Source organism: Ooceraea biroi, chromosome 1, assembly GCF_003672135.1.
Source record: "Ooceraea biroi isolate clonal line C1 chromosome 1, Obir_v5.4, whole genome shotgun sequence".
In the NCBI taxonomy this organism is placed as follows: Eukaryota; Metazoa; Arthropoda; class Insecta; order Hymenoptera; family Formicidae; genus Ooceraea; species Ooceraea biroi.
Window position 1 is genome coordinate 5,701,436 of NC_039506.1, and position 19,045 is coordinate 5,720,480.

Genomic DNA, 19,045 nt, shown 5'->3' on the forward strand with positions numbered 1-19,045 from the left:
ACCGCCGCCAATAATTCTGCTATTTCGGGCCGTCTAATTTGGGCCTGGTGACGCTATGCTTTCAACGACGGCGTTGATAGCGAAGCATCATCCAGCACAGCGCACCACCGCCGCGACTACCCCACCGCTGCCAGCAATAACCACCGGAACGGCGAGAGGTCGGTGGTGGCGAGGCGGTCGCCCGCTGCAGTCTCGCAAGAAGGCTTGGGCCTCCTACTGCCACCCGACGCTGGTCCTCCGATCCTTAAAGGTAAACGGCCCTTTCTTGGTCCATCCCTCGGCGCGAGAATTGCAATACGGATCAGTTCCATAATTTTTTCGAGACGGCAACTAGTTCGTTCTGAGGAGAGCCGGTCGGTTGATCATGTCCTGCGGCAATATATATTTTGCTTTGAGATTATTAAAATCAATGATCGATTCGAATGATGTTGTATTATAGTGCAAGCTCAGTGATTGATCCTTAATTCCTTGGCATAATTGTTCATTCAGTTTGTTTGCTCCAAAAGACGTTTTTTATTGTAAATGTGTCGTCAGTTGTCGTAGGATGTATTGTGCATTTATACAAAATTACTGCTTTTATATTATAAATTATAAATTATAATTTTTTTTATAAGAAAATATGGTACCATGTTAATTACCGCATTTTTATTCTTAATGAGAAAAAAGGAGCAATTAGAAATCAGATTCAATTTCCTAAGCAATTATTATATTTATAACTATGTAGAATTAAAGTTAAGTTTTAAGTGCGATTGCAAGATAATTACTCTGCTCAATCATTTTTACTGCATACAGTTTTAAAATGTTGTTCGCAAATTTTGACTTTTTGAGATTTTCGCGTAGCATCTTCAGTTTTGTCAAGTTTGCTCAAAAATGGGGACGCGATCTGCGGAAGCTGCATTCCTGTGTCCGAAAATACGTGACCGTCGATGAAACGTAAATTCGACGAGGTCGTCACCATGACTCGACGAGCTTCAAGTAACAGGATGGCGAAGTGATCGTTGGCTCGCTGCCATGGAATCATTTACTAAAAGTCACGGTTTCGATCGGCAGGTATCATAATAACATTCGGATAGATCAATTTTGCATTAAACATTTATGGTTTAGTATATACAATAAACTTTTGTGTAATGTTATCGATTTATAAAAAAAATATCATCATCGAAGTAATTAATAAGAGTAACAATCAGCTTTTTCTCAGAACTGAAAAGAATTAATTTCAAAATTGAGAAGACTATAATTTGATTGTTAATCTTTCTCAAGTTCTTAAAAATATTATTGGATCACTGTTACATCGCAAGTCCAAATTATTTCTTCACGATCCATGGAAGCGACTCAGCGAACATTTACCATCACCGAGAGAAGTGACTCCTCTGATCGATCCTCTTTCCGGTATCCATTCATCAGAACGGAAACTGGTTGCGCGAAATCGCGTCGCATTTCGGCGAGGAACTCCCTCGAAGCAGGCGAAACGGGCTAGTACTTTCTCGAGGAAGCATTCGATGGCGTCTACCTACGCGTCGTAACTCTCCCGGCCTATTTATAAAGCACGACCTCGTGGCACCGCGTATCCGTCGCTTACCTATCATGGTCGTCCCGCGTGCAAATCAACGCACCGTCTAGCCCTCTTCTTCCTAATTTCCGAACGTTCCGAAAACGGGTCAGATCTATTTTCGCGCGAAACGGCCCTCGAAGCCTCAAAAGCGCCTCGATGGCGATAGAGCACCGCGTACCTCGTCACGTGTTACCGTCTACCTCTCTCTCCATTTTGGACAGCGAGTCAGTTTTTCGCCAAATCGCGTGCCACGTGTCTCGTTAATCCCGAATTTCGCTGCAATTCTTGTTACTGCGATTTCATCTCACTCTATTGTATTTCAATACGCGATCTATAGCTTCAGCTGACTTGGAAAAATTGGAAAACTTTTTTTATTTTTAAACGAGAGAAAATCTTGTAATTCCTTCATGATTCGATTGGATTCAGGGTTGTCTTGCTTGAGAGCGGATAATTGACGAAAAGTATGGATAATCATTATAGTTTAAGATATATAATAATTGTTTCACAATTCAGCGTTTATTTTTCTAGGCGTCCAGTCGAAGCGGTGTGCCGAGATGTCGGGGATAGAAGGTGAGGGCCTCTTTACGAGCTCTGTCACGACCGTGTTGCTTGAGTATCATCGGTAGATAGATAAACGAGTGTCAGTCACGGAAGAAGTCACGGGAACCGAAGCGTAATTCAGCGTGTGCGCGCAAAAATGTAATGTTCAATATGATCAATCGTAATGTGTAACGGAATGCAGAGCCAATAACCATAATCAAATCAAACTCTGGACGATCACACGAACCTCCTCGCACAGTCAAAGCGTGCCTCTGTCTACACTGTCTGTCTGGGATGCAAACAGTTTACGTCCTCTTTTCACATTTTCGCGACGTAACGCCGTTGTGTTCGCCTGACTGCACTGACGATGTTTTATTAACAAGAAGTGTTCGCCGAGCTGCGTCATCGATCTTTATAAAGCTCCGCCGATCTGTAAAACGGCCGAAAATAATCTCTCCTTCTTGAAAGTGAGATCTGAAAGAGATCCAACACATTCTTATCCTGTCATTCGAGACTTTTTCCTCAATTTACGAGGCTACGAAAGAGAGAGAGAAAGTTCTAGATCAAATTGTTGAAACGTTTACATAAACAACAATAACAAATCGCCGCGTCTTACTGTTCTGTATAACTTCTAGTTTTTTTAATCACTTAGAAATCTGATGCGAATGTAGTGATTCTTAAACATAAACTTGTGATTTGATTGGCAGCACTAAACATTTTCCGCGCCATGGTACAGAAAGTTTAACAGTTTTACGACTAACATTGAGGATTCTAATTTTTCAAACCTCGTGAAACTCATTCATTTGCAAAAAAGCGGATCACTGCACATCATCGCTTCTCATCTCTTTCTAATTATATGTATACTTTGATACACTTGCATTGCTGGATCATTACTTTTGTCTCTTTCGCAGATCCGCAGGACGCGTCGGAGCAGGATGACACTCAGGAGGAGGCAACAGAGACAGCAGAGGACAGCAACGAGGTAGCGAGCTCGACAGAGGAATCAGATAGCCCGGACTTGTCGGAAAAGTTACCAACGAAGAACTCGAAAGAAGAACGAGAGAAACTTCAGGAAGAAAAACAGGAAGAAATCGTAAAAGTGCAAGAGGAGATTAAAGAGGAGGAACAAGAGTCGCCAAGTCGCGAGAAGACACAAGAAGAAGAAACGTCAGATTCAGGTTAGTGATACGCACTTCAATCCTGAATTCTGCGGAACAAAGAACAAATTCAAGAATTTAGTTTCGCTTATAGCGAAAAAATTGATCTGAGAAGTGCCACAATTTTCTAATAAAGTCCGCAATTTTCCTTTGTCGTTACGGACAAAGCGACGTCAAAAGTGAAAGAATTTTGAAATTAGCAGTCACGCGTTCGCGATAATTTAGAATTTCCGTGTGACAATACAGGAAGCTGTAAAGTATGTCGCTGAAATAACGCGCCAAAAGTTGCAGACATATTTTTTGGCAGTGCGGCCAAATTTTTTCGAATGCACCCGCACTGCCACCGGTCAGAATAGAAATCCCGCGGAATAATTTTAAGGGAATTGCGCACCCAGATTTCCACATATGCGAGTGTTTATTCCATCGCGCACGTCGCAACCGATCGGCGTTGCTCGCCGAGTCGTCGACGTGTTTGCGTTAGCGCTGCCATTATTCGCGTAGACGGCTCACGCGTTTATTTGAATAGCGACGTCAGCGGATAGTTCGATGCGGATATACGGCGATCTGCGTTTCACGCCACGTTCCAAGGAGATCTAAACTTTCCTGCGCCAACTATTTCGGTCGCGGTACAGGTTCCCGCGTTATTTACAAATCTCTCGCGCGATATACAATTACACCAGGAGTTACCTGATCCTACAATAGAAATGCCCGATATAAATTCTCGTGATATGAAACATTGTGACGCGCAACAAAAACTAATGATACTTTGGAAAATAGAGTTCTCGTAAAGAATGAAACGGAAGTATAGAGACAGCATAGACGAGGCTCGTGGAGTGGGATAATGAACGGAATAAAAGAGGACATTGTAAAGTAGCGATTTGGGGAAAGAGAACAGAAAATTGGCACGCGGAGAACCCAACATAAGAGAAGTGCCAAAAGTTAAACATAGTGCGTGCAGAATGTGCAAAGCGCGGAGGTGTTCCGCATCATTGTTACAATTTTGAAAGAGTCGGTGCGAGTTCCATCAGACAAGCGAACGGAAAATGCGTTGTTCGAGTATGATGCCACGAAATACATACATAATCTGCTAATAAATTAAACATTATTGTTGGCGCACAAAGATTCATTGATTTTTGTTGAAATCATATTCGTAATTTGCGGAAAGTAGGTTGCACCTTGAAAGTTTTTCCATCGAATCCGGAAAGAGAAATGAGACGGATGGTAGCGATGTGGGACGTGACAATTGGGGTGCGACCAATGCGATGTATCTTCATGTTCATCTGCTTTTTCCATTCCATCTTTAAGTAGAATGATGTACATATTTCTCTGCAGAGTGGCAAGAATTTTTAATCAACGATGTTAGCATAAAATATAAAAGTTCGCCCCGATTATCATTAATATAAAAAAAGCCGATCAGACAAGTTGCTTTTCAATCTCAAAAGATCGCAGCGTTCAGTCCGGTTTTGATGTCTTCGGTATTATTTATAACGCGATTTCGTTGTCAAAAATAAAAACGCGGCGAACCACCCAAGCGGTTGCATTATAAGTACAATAACATCGCTGCGTGATTAATGGCACAGATGAGGCTCAGCTGTAAGAGCTGTTATTAGATCGTCTCTGCCACCTCGAAGGCGCGCGCGAAGAAACGCGCGAGAGCGTTTTCGCGGCGGGCTCGCTTCGCGCGCGGGTAGTTTCGCGGCGCGCTCGCTCGCGCTCCGCTTCGCACGGGCAGCTGCGCAGGCATCGAACGAGCGACCGAAAATAAATCCTCGCGCGGAGAATCCCCGTGCGTTGTTTTAAATAAAGCGAGCGTGCGCGCGCGCGATAGCCCAAGCCGGTCAGCACGCGCGGTCGGTCGGTCGAGGGCTCTCCGAAACAGCGCGCGCACGCACGACGCACGCACGCTCGCTCGCTCTCTTCTCTTCTTTTCGCGAGTCGCGAAAAAATCGCGCGCCAGACGTTCCGCGCGCAGCGGCGCTGCCGGGTAAAAATACTGTACGCGAATTAGCGATCAAAACTCACTGCGACGTACAGTCCTCTTTTTCTTGCGCGAGTTCTTTTTTTTCTCTCAGCGCGATCGCCCTCGTATTTTCGCAAGAAACAAAAAGGATTAGCGCGACGCAACTGCGACGGCCGAGGTGTTAAAGTACGCGCGCGACTCGCGGATTCGCGACAAATGCGGCCGGCCGGACGGATTGTCGCGCGAAACCGGTTGTTTTACAATGCTTCTAACAAACGGCCGTCCGCGTCCCGCATCCGGGAACCTTAAAATGTGCGACACGCTAACGTGCAGAAAGGAGACGTTCCGAGACGTGGTCAGACATGCGAAGTCTTGACAGCGCGCATCTTGTCCAAAACAACTCACAAGTGCGAGGCGTCTTATGTCGGAAAACTCGGTGCTGATGCGTGAAAACGATATGATTTGCTCCGACTCGGTGTTTAGACAGCATCGTCAATCATAATTTTCCAATCGAACGTGATTCTATTGTGATTTAGGACTTAACGATAAAATAATGATTTGATAAAATAATGGTGTTTTCTTCATTTGTGCGAGTATTGAAGCATGATTGAAAAATTTTGCCAGTGCTATTATTTTTCATATGCCGCGCAATTCGCTGTTTCCATGCTTATTTTTGAACACGCGATCATTTATTTTTAATGTGACAAGATGACTGTGACTGATAAAGCGTGTGACATGAAGGTGCTCTCGAAGATAGAAAAGTCAGGTGTTTGCAAAATCTTGACAATATGAAGCAATTTTTTAAAGAACAAGTATTAAGCGAATGCGTATAAATATACGTGTAATCAAACATGACTTTGTCTCCTCGAGAAGCACCACTTGTCAAGATTTGCTCGGACTCTTGAATCGCGAATTAAGGACGACGATCGTTTTGACAGAAAAGCAGTGAGTTTTCTTCCGCTATTCGACAATTAGGACATAGCATATTTTAGCGCTAGCACACATTTTCCACACGTACTCAAGAAACATAATAGGTATGCATTCTCACGTTCGTATAGAAACGTACATATCTCATTTTAAAGCAGAATTATACCGCCTTCATCTGTAATTAAATAATCTTTACCTTATTATGCTATTATCAACTATTAATTAAATAATTTATCGTTTTCTTGCATTACAAAACCCAAAAGTAGATACAAACAATACAATTCATTTTAAATCGCTAAAAAATAAAATAAAATAAAACAAAATTAAATTGCTATATTGTCAATGCAATTTTATATCATTTTGTTCCTCTTCAACAGAGCTGGCGACCATTACAAGAAGCACGTCGTCGGACGACGGCGTGCCGGCACCAGTGTCGGGGATCGCCGCGTACGAGGCGAAGCAAGCGGAGCCCAGACAGGAGTCGAGGACGGGCGTCGTACGATCGGCGACCGTCGACGACGGGAACGGGCGTCGCACCAGCAGTGGTCCCAGCGCAGCAGTTGGTGAGTGGAATTCATTGCCGGTACTGGTAGAACGTCTACGCGAGGCACTCGAGTTGTCCCTGGCGGCCGGTTGCCGACGTGGCAGCGGCGACGAGCCGACGGCGACGTCGCTCGCCGAGACCGGTGTCGGCGTCGCCGATAGTGGCGGTGACCGATCTCGCCCGTACCGCCGTTCTTTGGAACGGGCGTTGCTCCACGGCTGCGACCACGACGATCCCGTGCCAAAGAAAGAAGAGCTCAAGTTCCTGGAGGATCTGCTGCTGTCCGACATCCAGACCGCGCTCGCACGTCTGCGCGAGACATTGGAGCATACGGATGTCGCGACGCTTGCCAAGCACGGCGGAGTATCAGATCCCTCGAGCAAGTTACACCTGTTGCGACTAGTGTCTAGTCTGCTGTCGCGGCTGCAGGTGCCGGAGCAAGTGCGGGAGGCGGCCGACGATGATAACAAGACTGTCGACGTCGCGGCGCAAGGTTTAGACGCATCGTTCGCGCGAAAACGACGGCCCGTCAGGCACACCATCGGCGTCTCCGCCGAGGAGCTCGCACGCGCGAGAAAGCAGCTGGAGGAGAGCAGCGTGGACCTCGCGAGGCTAAACGACCAGGTTTTTTCCCAACGACGGGAACCGTTGCTCGCCGCATCGTATAACGCGACTAACGGCGAGAGGCACGTGGAGGAGATCCGCGACAAGTACACGAAAGACGTGATCAATCAACGTCAGTCGTTGCGCGACAAGAACAAGGACCCGCGCGGGGATACCGTTGGTGCGTATCGAGCCGCGCTGGTTCCGCCGCAGATCGGTTACACGGATTGTCCGGTCGCGGGGGTGCCACTCGCGAACGAAACGCCGAGCACGCATCAGCCACGACGTCGCGGCAGCGTCGATAGTTATCAGGAGAAAGAGAGTGACGACGAGGAGACAGCGAGAAAGGCGAACGAAGAACAGAATCGGGTGACGAAGCTTGCAGCGGTGCTGCGACAACGCGCGGAACTGCTCAGCGCGGGCAAGTGCGGAACCGCAAACGGCAACAGGTTCTCAGCAAAGAAGTCGAAGATCAAGCGCGCCAACACCGTCGACATACCGAGTTACCTAAAATTGCAGGCTGAGAGTCTTGGTTCTTACGACAATCCCTGCGTTCTGCTGCGACGCCCTATTAACGTGGGCGACAAAGTCAATCCCAACTCAGCCAGCCTCGCAGTGGTGCCGTCCTTCGAACCCAAAACGGAGAACGACAAGAAGTTCCTGGCGTTGATCAGTCGCAACAACGAGACGCAGCCACTTAACGCCACGCCCGCCTTTGTCAAGTCATTTGGTTACACTAAGACGATGGACATGTCATCGCTGACGAACGAGAACTGGAACAGTCGATTCTCCAACATCAAGACCGCTTTTGACAAGCCGTCCATCGCGACGAACGATGGGGACAAGCTCATTCCCAAGTCGCCCCAGCCCGCGAAACGTCTGCCAACCACGCCTCAAACGTCACCTCAGACGGTGAACAACAAGAAGACAATTGGCGCCGCACACAACGGCTTTCCGTTCGCGAACCCGAACGCGTCGAAGTCGGACGCGGGTTTCAGACACGCACCCTCGTCGCTGTTCCGGAAGATCGAGAAGCCGCAGTCATCGAAGTCGCCGTCCAGTTGTCATTGGCAGCGAGATAACAATGTGCAATCATCCGGAATTACATTGCGCGAGAAGGCCAAAATTATGTTCGATCGAGACAGTAATCCTCAATTCCAACCCGGCGCGTCGAAGTTCCACGCGAGTGAGCACTCGCAAAAGTCCACTTTTCCGCGGCCGCCATGGATCGAACACGAGAGAAACGAAGGTAAATCGGGCAACATGGTCACCGAAAACGGACGACTGGATTATCGGTTGTTCTGCAAGCAGTTCGCGCCTTTTATCGGTAAGGGCAACGTCACTACGGATCACGCGAAGCCACAGAACATCGAGGAATCCCGCAAGCGCGACAAGCAACAGCCGGTTGCACGTTGCAAGGATTTCGCACCGTCGAATGAGAGACTCGGCATAGTAGACGGGAAGATTTCGTTTCGAATGTTTCCCGAGAAGCGACCGCAACAGCAAGTGCAACAGTACCGTCCGAGTGAGCCTCATCGCGAAGAACCAATTCGCGACAAGTTTGATCCTCGCAGCGAGAAGGATATTTTCGTGCCAAGCGTAATGCGCAACGATAAAAATTCGGCAATTTTGGTCGATGCGACGCTCAAGGGTAGTTCATCCGTGGCCATTCAGACAGGTGTCAACAGTGATGATCATCTGGAGGAAGCGCGGGTGTTCCGAGTGGCTCCTAGGGCGCCGAGAGGTCCGCCGTCCACGTACAACAATGCGTCCGTCCAAACTCAGAACGAGCCAGAAGCGGAACCATGGATGGTGTCTCGATACGAAGACAATCCGACGTCAAGCTCGAGCCATCATCCGGCCGAGGATCCGAGGCACTTTGTCCTGGACCACAATCAGAACTATCACACCGTGGTGAGTAACGTCGCCCCGCAGAGTGAGATCTCGCCCTTGCTGGATAAAAACGCATGCAATCTCGTCAGAGATAGTTCCACTTGCGCATCAAACCCGATGGAGAACGTTTCTTCTCGGGCGACTTGCGGCTATCACTCGCCAGAGCAGAGCAAGCAGATTTTCCAAGCAACTCCGCAGTACGAAAATTATGTTCCACCTAAACCACCGTCCGATGATCGATCACAGATGTACGCGAGTTATGTGCCATACGTTGAATCCATCAAGAGTGAAGATCGGGTGTTAGATATGTCAGAAATTGATAGGGGAGATTTGTCGCGACCAAGCGACGACGTTCTGCCGAGTGAGCGGCACATTCAAAATCAAGATATTAGCGCGGATGCCGGCGTCGTCACGCGGTATACTTGTGCGATTGCAACTGTCGCGTCGACGGATATTCCGGAGGCACGATCCGAACCGACAACAGCACCGGAGTCCGAAGCATCATCCTCTTCGTCACCTTCGCATCTCTGGCCGCGTCCAAGCGTCGAAGTCACTACGACCGAAGACGAGGTACGTCGGCACAACATGCTTCAACAGAGCCTGGTGCGTCGGCTACAGAACGAGCGTACAATGTTGAACGAATATCGTCCACCGATCCCCGTTCAATCCGACAACCTAAACCAACCTAGCAACTTTAATCGGTCCAAGGTCTTTAACCAACCTAGGAATTTCAATCAGCCCAGCAATTTTAATCAGCCTCCGAAGTTCCAACCGCCCGTGGCACCGAAAAGACTGGAAGCGCCGAGGAAACTGGAACCACCGAAGATAGTAGAGCCGATCAGGAAGGTGAAACCGCCCGCTGTCATTGGTTTGTTATCAGTGGCACCGTCCTCGGGATTTAGCGCGACGAACCGGGTCACCGCCCTCAGGGAACAGTACGAGCAACCGAGCGATCAAACGAAATCACCCGTTCACAAGGAACGCTCGCCGATACCGAACGGCGTGAGCAGCTCGATGGACTCCAGCGATGAGTACCTGGTAAACTGCGTTAATAAACCGTCCAGATCTATCGTTTTGTCAAAGTCCGAGTCGTGGCATCAGCTGGCACTCTCCGGCAGCCAGCAATCCTCGTCGCGCGCGTTACACGGCGGTTTACCACCGCCGTACCATCCTAGCTCGTCCCATCTACTGAAACCGCCCAAGCCAAAGTCGCCGTCGTCCTTTAAAATGAAGAAGCAGTATGAGGCATCCTCGTCGTCGGACAGCGTGAAGCGAATGGAGGACAAGATACGCAGGTACTTCGACAATCCGACGGCAGGTGATAGCGCTGTGGACGCGCGGGACTCCAAGAACAGACGATTCTCGTCGCGCGATTCGGCGAAGAGAAGCCTGATTGGATTGTCCAGGAGCCGCACGTTGCCAGGGGTGTGCGACGAGCGACTACGTCTCACGATCCCAGCGTCGCCGCAGATTCCCGCGGGGAATCTCAACACGGCTGAGGTGGAGAAGGTGTTCGACGACATTTTTGAAGAGGCCACCAAGGCCGACGATCATCGCTTTTGAAATCGCTTCGCCTCGTCGTAAATCCGGCCGCGATGTGCACGAGGGACTGGTCGCGATTAAAACGAAGTCACGTCTGTCCGGAACTCTCGTACTCTTTATGCAAATTGGCGATTAACGGTCACGGCACGTGCTCAGACATCGTGAGAAACGTGAGAGAACTCATTTATGATCATCCCTTATAATTTCATTCACAGACAAGCTCGCTGCGCTATGACGATGTGGAGAACGTTAAACTGTGATTCTGCTGAATTGATTCGCGTCGTTTGCCCTCGACGGCTACAATCCGGGACATTATCGTGCTAATTAACTAATTTGTTGGTCGGTTAATTCTAATCAGACTGTTCGTACCAGGAATGTATATACGTTGCGTCGATTACTCGTCTCATGCTTCCCTTCTAAAGAGATTCAAAAAGCTAAAGTTTCATTATTTCTCTATTTTTTTTTCCTTACTGAGCTAACTTGACTAGTGTTTAACTAGCTTACAGTAAAGATTTGTCGTAAAGAGTGAACGCAGTATTATCTGATTGCATTTTTGTTCACACGTTGCCAATTTTACTAGAATCTACAATTTAATTATCGTCCGCTCTTGTGGATTCTTATGAATAATTGGAGAAGTCAACAATGTTAATTTATGCGCAATTATGGTCGCTTATTGTGAGATCGAGATGTAGATATAATTTCAGAACGGTCGTGTGCAATTGTCCGTTTTTACAATTATAAAAATCGTGTTCTGGATTTGAGATTCATATTAAAGCTCTCTTCGAACGAATACCGCAATGCTATAAGAAGACTAGACCTGACAGTTTGATTAGAAACCGCATCCCTGAAAAACGGAAGTGTTTCCTGACGCCGTGCGAAGCTACACGCAGCTAACTCCCCGCAAGCGAAACGTTTCGTGCATCCACGACGGAATTAACGCCCATATGGTCTTCGTCCATTACGAGAGACGGTAGTGCAGATCGATGCAAGGACCATCGTCATCGCCGCGGTGTCCACCGTTCTTCGTCCTTCTTGATGAAGATCGTCCCGCTCCTGGCACGTAGTGCAGAGAAAGTCGACGCGTCGGGCGACGGGGTTGCTACGCGAAATCCGCCCCAATCGGGCAAGAAATACACGGCGACACACCGATTCCGTCGTTATCCCGCTCGAGACGCGCATCATTTAATTGACAAAAGGAGCGTAAAATCTCTGCATCGTAAGAGTCACGCGCGACGCTCGTGGCGTCGTGACGCGCGTGATGTGCCTTCTTTTTCCACTTTGCTCTTTTTTAAACCCGAGTCGCGGCGTGCGCGTCTCGCGGACGGGCTTTGAGATGCGCTTAAGAGGACCATGCCAATCCCCGAATAAAGCAGTGAGTCACAGCCCTTATTTTTGTTGATCCTTTTGTTACGCAGTGGCGTGCAGTTTGCACTGCTGCGAGTGTGCATTATACGAGTGTAACGTGGTGTACGTGCGCGCTGGTACATGGTGGAGCATAGCGATGCTGTGGTGGCTCGAGTAACGCTCAATCTCTCGAAAACATCCCTCGAGCAGCCGGATATCTGACGAACGCCAACATCATTTCTTATTAACAATGCATTATTATTTTTATCAATTTCTTGGCACGGAGAATTAAATCAAGTAGCTTTAGATGGATGTTTTTGCACGGAGAGCTTGTGATATTGAGTTGACATGGAGATGACTTATCGCGCGCGCTCGGAATCACCGATTTTTAGACAAGGATGTATAATTTAATTTTGATACTCCACTTGAAGCGTTATATCGCAAATTTACGAGAGAAAATATGATTGGACTTTAAAAGCAAAGACAGAGAGCGATTTCTCTCCAGAAAGAACGTGTAACAAAATTGATAACGGATTAAACAGATTTACCAGTGGATATCGAAGAGTGCAGAGGCCAGAATCGTTCGTAAGACTATAGAAATGTCTTTGGAATCTTAAATTTTTTTAATTATTTAATTTTTTCATTTAATTTATCTAAATAAAGAGAAAACGCATTGTCTTACTGGTGAATCTGTCCATGCTTGCCGCCACACCTCGTGACATCCTCGTGGGTACAAGTGCGTTGTGTGTGCGTGTGTATACGCGCGCGAATACCTGCTCGGCGCTCGTGCATGTGGTGGCATCGATCGACAACGGCGATCGATAGATCGGCACCTGTCCACTTTACGATTAGATTTAATCCAAAATAGTCTTTTTTTACGCAGATTTGCCACTTCCTGGTTGCTAGCCAGAGTTGCTAGATGATACTTAGAAGATGTATATATATATTCTTCACTAGTATCACATTTGTTCTTCTCTTTATACTAAACTATCATTTAATCTGTTTGTAAGACAACTAATGCATGTCGCTGCAGGCATGCAACGAGAGTGAGAGATGAGAGATTCCGCTGGATCCAATTTTCTAATAATAATTCACACCCGTGCCTTTGACGTGTACCAAAATTCGCAGTTATAGCTAGATAATCGAATATACAATAGATCTAGGCATTAACATGTCAGTCAAACTTTTTAGTATGCATCTCGCGGCACAAACCTAACACACGAGCCCTCGAAGATTCACAGCATTTTACAATGCATCGTTCATTTTTTCAGCTCCGAGGAAGCCACTGTCGCCGTTCGCCAAGTTTCGTCAGCTTGATAGGCAACACAGCGCGCCTGTATCACCTTTATCGCCAAGGTAATCACACGAAGAGGGTAACAGGTAAAATATAAATAATATACTAATAATATATTATATGGATTGTTCGGCGCTTGGAGATCAACAAAGGAAGGAATCTGATCTGATGATAAAGTAATTTCGGAAAAGTCTTTTTTCCCACGTTAATTCACATTTCGCTTATTATTCATGACAGCTCGTTTAGCTCTCTAAAATCACCGGGAACGGACTTCCGATTCAAATTCACCGAACCAGCTGTACGGGACAATGCTGCGCAGATCAAAGAGCGATTGTTGGCGTGGTGCCGATCAAAGACCAAAGAATACGATGTGAGTATATGTTCTGATGTGTACGCGTGTAAAATGTTATCAACATACACTCGTAACGTTTTCTATTTTTACATAGAAAAATATGCCAGAACTTATGTATGTTTTCAGGCGATACACATGCATCGATGTAATAAATTTAATTTTTCTCTTTTTCAGAACGTACATCTTGACAACTTCTCGACAAGCTGGAATAACGGCTTAGCATTTTGCGCGTTAATCCACCACTTCAGGCCGGATGCCTTCGATTATAATTCTCTACGTCCGGAGAATCGTAGGAAAAACTTTGAACTCGCCTTTACAAAGGCCGAGTAAGCATACTGCCAATTCTTTCTTTCGTATTTATATTTACACCACCGCGCGTTTCTGTTTCGAGAACTTAGATGATACTAGTTAATCATTTTCCTCTCGTTTATAAATAAATCATTCTCTCTTGTAGCGAAGTCGCTGGAATCGCGCCACTACTTGACGTTGAAGATATGGTGATGATGCAACGACCGGATTGGAAGTGCGTCTTCACATACGTTCAGTCCATTTATCGTCGTTTCAAGGATGAGGATTAATCTTAAAAACAGCAGCAGCAACGACGCACAGCATAATTTCATTTAACGCCAACGCAAAATATTATACCGTCATTCGTAGAGCAGTGTTATCCGTTTGATTCACGTGTTGCTGCAAGAACGATATACCCAGATAGCCAAGTCTGCCGAAAGCAGATGATGCTAACTATCTGCTATCAACTATTGCCAGCCAAAAGACAACAAATTTGATACAGAAGTTGTTATTAACGATTAATTCGACAAATTGGTGCCAGAAGTGTAACAGAGCTTGCTCACAAAATCTAAGAACAGATTGGCGGCAGAAACCGAGCAGAATCTGCAAACATGGCTTGAAGTCAGATTGTCGACAGAAACCGAGCAAGATTTGCGCACGCGGAATCTAACGGCAGATTGGCGGCAGAAACCGAGCAAGATCTGCGCGCGCGGAATCTAACGGCAGATTGGCAGCAGAAACCGAACAGGATCTGCAGCTTTTGACAGTATTCAAATTTACAGGGCTATGAATATGTGTTTTCGTTCCGCACCGCTATGCGGTGCACACGTCGAGTTCTTACTCGATGTTAAGATTTAGCCTAACAGTTATATAAGTTAATATACGCGCCTTGGCATGATAATATTAATTTTTCTAAAAATTTTTGCACTTGCGGCACAGAGGCTCCCATGGACAACGTCCATGTATTGGGTTGTTCGGAAAGTTATTTCGTTTTTTCAAGGAAAAATGAAAGGCGGTTTTTTCATATTTAGAATAAATTTTATTCAGTGATGTATTGGCCATTTTGTTCCACTACCTTTCGCCATCTTTCTGGCAACTTTAAGATTCCACGTTCATAGAAGTCCTTCTCCTTATTGATAAAAAATTGAAGCAAGTGATTTTTGACGCCTTCATTTGAATCGAAGTTTACATTGTTCAAAGAATTTTGTAGAGATCGGAACAAATGGTAATCGGATGGTGCCAGATCAGGAGAGTATGGTGAGTGTGGTAGCACATCCCATCCAAGCTGTAAAAGCTTCTGGCGAGTGACCAAACTTGTGTGTGGTCTGGCATTGTCGTGATGGAATACGACACCTTTCCTATTCGCCAATTCTGGTCGCTTCTGCTTGATGGCAGCATCCAATTCATCCAACTGACGACAATACACTTTCGAATCAATCGTCTGGTTGCTTGGTAGTAGCTCGAAAAATACGATTCCCTTCCAATCCCACCATACAGAAAGCATCATCTTCTTTTGATGAATATCTGCCTTGGATGTCGATTGAGCAGGTTCATCTTGCCTGGACCATGATCGTTTTCGCTTAACATTGTTGTAAACAATCAATTTTTCATCTCTAGTTATGATTCGCTTCAAAAATGGTTCATTTTCTTCACGTTTCAACAATGAATCGCAGATGGTAATGCGTCGAATCAAGTCAATTTCCTTTTGAATTGTGTGGAACCCAAATATCGAGCTTTGAAACGAATCCAAAGCGTTTCAAATGATCGTAAACGGTCGAATTCGATAAATTTAACTTTTCAGCAATTTCGCGTGTTGTTATGCGACGGTTTGCATCCACCAGAGCCTTTATTTTCTCGTCATCAGCTTTAATTGGCCGACCTGAACGTGGTGCATCTTTCAAATCGAAATTTCCAGTACGAAATTTCGAAAACCAATTCTGACACTGACGTTCACTCAATACATCTTCTCCGTATACGGCACACAATTTTCTTCTCGCTTGCACTGCATTTTTACCCTTTCGGTAGTAAAAAAGCAAAATATTACGAAAATGCTCACTTTGATTTTCCATGTTTGATGTGATGCCAAACAAAAATTACTTGACAGATCGCAACACAATAAGATACTAAATGACGTCTGAAATGTCAGTTGTCAAAATATAAAACGAATTTGTCACTTAGAGTAAGGTTAAGTATCGAGGAACGCGACTAACGACATCTCTTTGTGAAAAACGAAATTACTTTCCGAACAACCCAATAGTTCACGCACGCCACGAGCAATCTGAAGTTCGAAAGCAAAATTCGGACTTCAGATTAGAATAAATTAACAATAAGAGAGAGATTATGCAACGAACTGTCAGAAAGACACATCAAGCCAAATGTACTTTAATTTAACAAACAAACAAATGCGTTCTTTTAACACATGGTAATATAAAATGCCAATTTATAGTGTGTTAAAAGTAAACACAGGCTTTAATATATCGTAAATATGAATGGCCAAAAGCTGCAGATTCTGTTCGGTTTCTGCTGTCAATCTGCCGTCAAATGTTAACAGATCCTGCTCGGTTTCTGCCGCCAATCTGCTGTCAGAGTCTGTTAGCAGGCTCTGCTGACAGATCACTATCCTAACGCGGACATAACGGATGCCAATTTGCTATCAACTTCTGCAGTAATCTGTTGCCAATCTGCTGGCAGATTGCTCACATTTTGCTTACTGGGTAGCTTCTTCTTTTATATGTAGCGACACTGGTGGTTCTTGTAGCCTCACGTGGATCAAATCTCGCAGTAAGCGTAAAATTTTCAAACGATACCTTTCAATGATGACGATGATGCAGCTAGATGATGCAAATGATGATGATGAATCACCGATATCAGCTTTCTCACCGCATGAGGAACTGCATTCGCGTACTTGTATTCTCACATATTTCACACACAATTTCCTGGCACGAAGCCTTACTAACGATTTTAATAACATTCTGCCGATGTTGATGCGGCGACCAACGATCGCCGCGAATACACACGATAATATCCACGTGTAAACGAAATACAGAGTCGCTGCCAATAAGTGACGTTAGCGTCGATATTATTTTAAACTAATTCAATGTCTTGGGAGTACCAAAGATTTCTGAAATAAATATGTGATACGAAACGAATCGCTCGGTTATTTTTCGCCCCGCAATGTTAACTCGTAATTTCCGTAAAACGATAAAATTCAACAAATCGTTGACTAAAACCTGAGTAAAATTTTACCGCCGTTGAATGAATTATTAAAAACAAAAAAATAGATGGCACTACGCTGTTCCATAAACTGTAGCGGCTGCGACGTCACAACAGGCGCGGACCAATCCCGAACCGTTATTTGGACAATATTTATCGCCACAAAACTCTCACCTCGCAATTAGTTGAAAACATATCTGCTATGTGGCGACACTGCATGCGGCATTTCACGATTTCACCTGTACTGTAGTAGACTGTTGTAGATGTAGACCAGTTTAATTCTACTGTGTTCATTGTAAATTTAATTTATAATAAACTTATTTAATTTGTGTTAAACGTGAATTATAGTAATGTCCATGGAGACTGTACCGAAAGATTTGCGTGGATTAAGAGCATGTTTAGTATGCTCTTTAATTAAGGTACATATAATATGTGTGTTGCGTTATATGTAACCAATATCTTGAGTAAATTTGTAAAAGTTTTTCTGTTTCTAAGAAATAATTATATTTATAATTTATTTATAATGTTTTATTTATTTATAATGTTTTATAGACTTTCGATCAGTTTGAATTTGATGGCTGTGATAACTGTGACGAGTTTCTACGCATGAAGAATAACAAGGATAATGTTTTTGACTGTACAAGTTCAAACTTTGATGGGTACTTTATCTAATTAATACACAGTTATTCAATAGTAATTTTTAAAGTGTATATAAATAATTTCATAGATATAGAGAATATATAACAAGAATTTTCTCATATCGAACAATTAAAATTTTAGAAATAGATTTTGTATGTAGCAATTATGCAGGTTTATTGTAAAAAGCGATATTTACACTAATTTTCTGTATTTCATTATGTGAATATTGAATATTAAGAATGCTCGATATTTTTATTATAATAAAAACAAAAAGTACGATTTTGTCTCTATTATTTGCTTTGTATTTAACTCTTTAGAATGATTGCTGCAATGAGTCCAGAGGATAGTTGGGTATGCAAATGGCAAAGAATAAGTAAGTTACATTATCCTATTACTGATAACATTAATTCACATTTTTTTATTAATAATTAGTATAGTTAGAACTTGTGTCAAATATTTTATCTACCTTATATTAAAATTGTGTTTATCTCAAATTATTTCTACGATGTTTAGGTACTGTAATAAATAGATTTATTTCCGTGATTTCCATTTGAAAGCATATAATACATTTATACAGGTATATTAATCTTACATGTACAAATGCTGATACATGTTTATAGAGGAACTTATGCATACATATATTTTCTGAATTTTTAAGCTTTATTAAAACGAATTAGTACACATTGTTTCCTTAGCGTTAATTAATAACAAATTAGTACACACTTGTTTCTTAGCGTTAAAATTTCGTTTTTATTCTAATCATTAACGGTCAATATTAATGGAGATTCTATTTCATTTAGATCGTTTCTGCAAAGGAGTTTACGCCATATCGGTATCTGGAAGATTACCAGCTGGAGTAATTAGAGAAATGAAGAGCAGAGGAATAGCGTATAGGCCACGCGACACGAGCCAACGTTAATCATTAAAACTTTTTTATTTTCTGTGATACGTAGATAACATAATAAATTCTTTTTATATTGCATAATAACTAGATAACTAATTGAAATGTAATTATCATTAATTTTCATGTTTATCATAGTTTCATCGCTCCATTTTTATATATATCATCGTATGTATGTCATTACTGAGAATTCTCAATAAGTTTAATAAATTATTATAAATATTAAATTTGCATTTTGTTTTTCTTATATGACTTCATTAAATTGATTGAGATTGCGTCGGAATTTCACATTTATG

The 19,045-nt window shown here is 44.1% G+C and overlaps 2 protein-coding genes and 1 long non-coding RNA gene across 3 annotated transcripts; all 3 read left to right on the top strand.

The window, feature by feature from the left end:
* Nucleotides 1-85: 85 nt before the first annotated feature.
* On the top strand, nucleotides 86-11,532 carry LOC105277836. The gene is made up of 5 exons (XR_003406905.1): nucleotides 86-250; nucleotides 2,081-2,122; nucleotides 3,004-3,270; nucleotides 6,514-7,517; nucleotides 7,563-11,532. It is a non-coding gene; the product is annotated as an uncharacterized LOC105277836 (long non-coding RNA).
* LOC109610862 lies at nucleotides 10,766-13,726 on the top strand. The gene is made up of 3 exons (XM_026971867.1): nucleotides 10,766-10,888; nucleotides 13,334-13,418; nucleotides 13,594-13,726. Exons 1-3 carry the CDS (start codon nucleotides 10,772-10,774, stop codon nucleotides 13,608-13,610), a joined length of 219 nt encoding a protein of 72 aa, XP_026827668.1. The 5' UTR covers nucleotides 10,766-10,771; the 3' UTR covers nucleotides 13,611-13,726.
* A 3,692-nt stretch (nucleotides 13,727-17,418) lies between these two features.
* On the top strand, nucleotides 17,419-18,972 carry LOC105277834 (transcription elongation factor SPT4-A). Its single transcript, XM_026968954.1, has 4 exons — nucleotides 17,419-17,628; nucleotides 17,762-17,868; nucleotides 18,166-18,221; nucleotides 18,649-18,972. Exons 1-4 carry the CDS (start codon nucleotides 17,560-17,562, stop codon nucleotides 18,765-18,767), a joined length of 351 nt encoding a protein of 116 aa, XP_026824755.1. The 5' UTR covers nucleotides 17,419-17,559; the 3' UTR covers nucleotides 18,768-18,972.
* The last annotated feature ends 73 nt before the right edge of the window (nucleotides 18,973-19,045 follow it).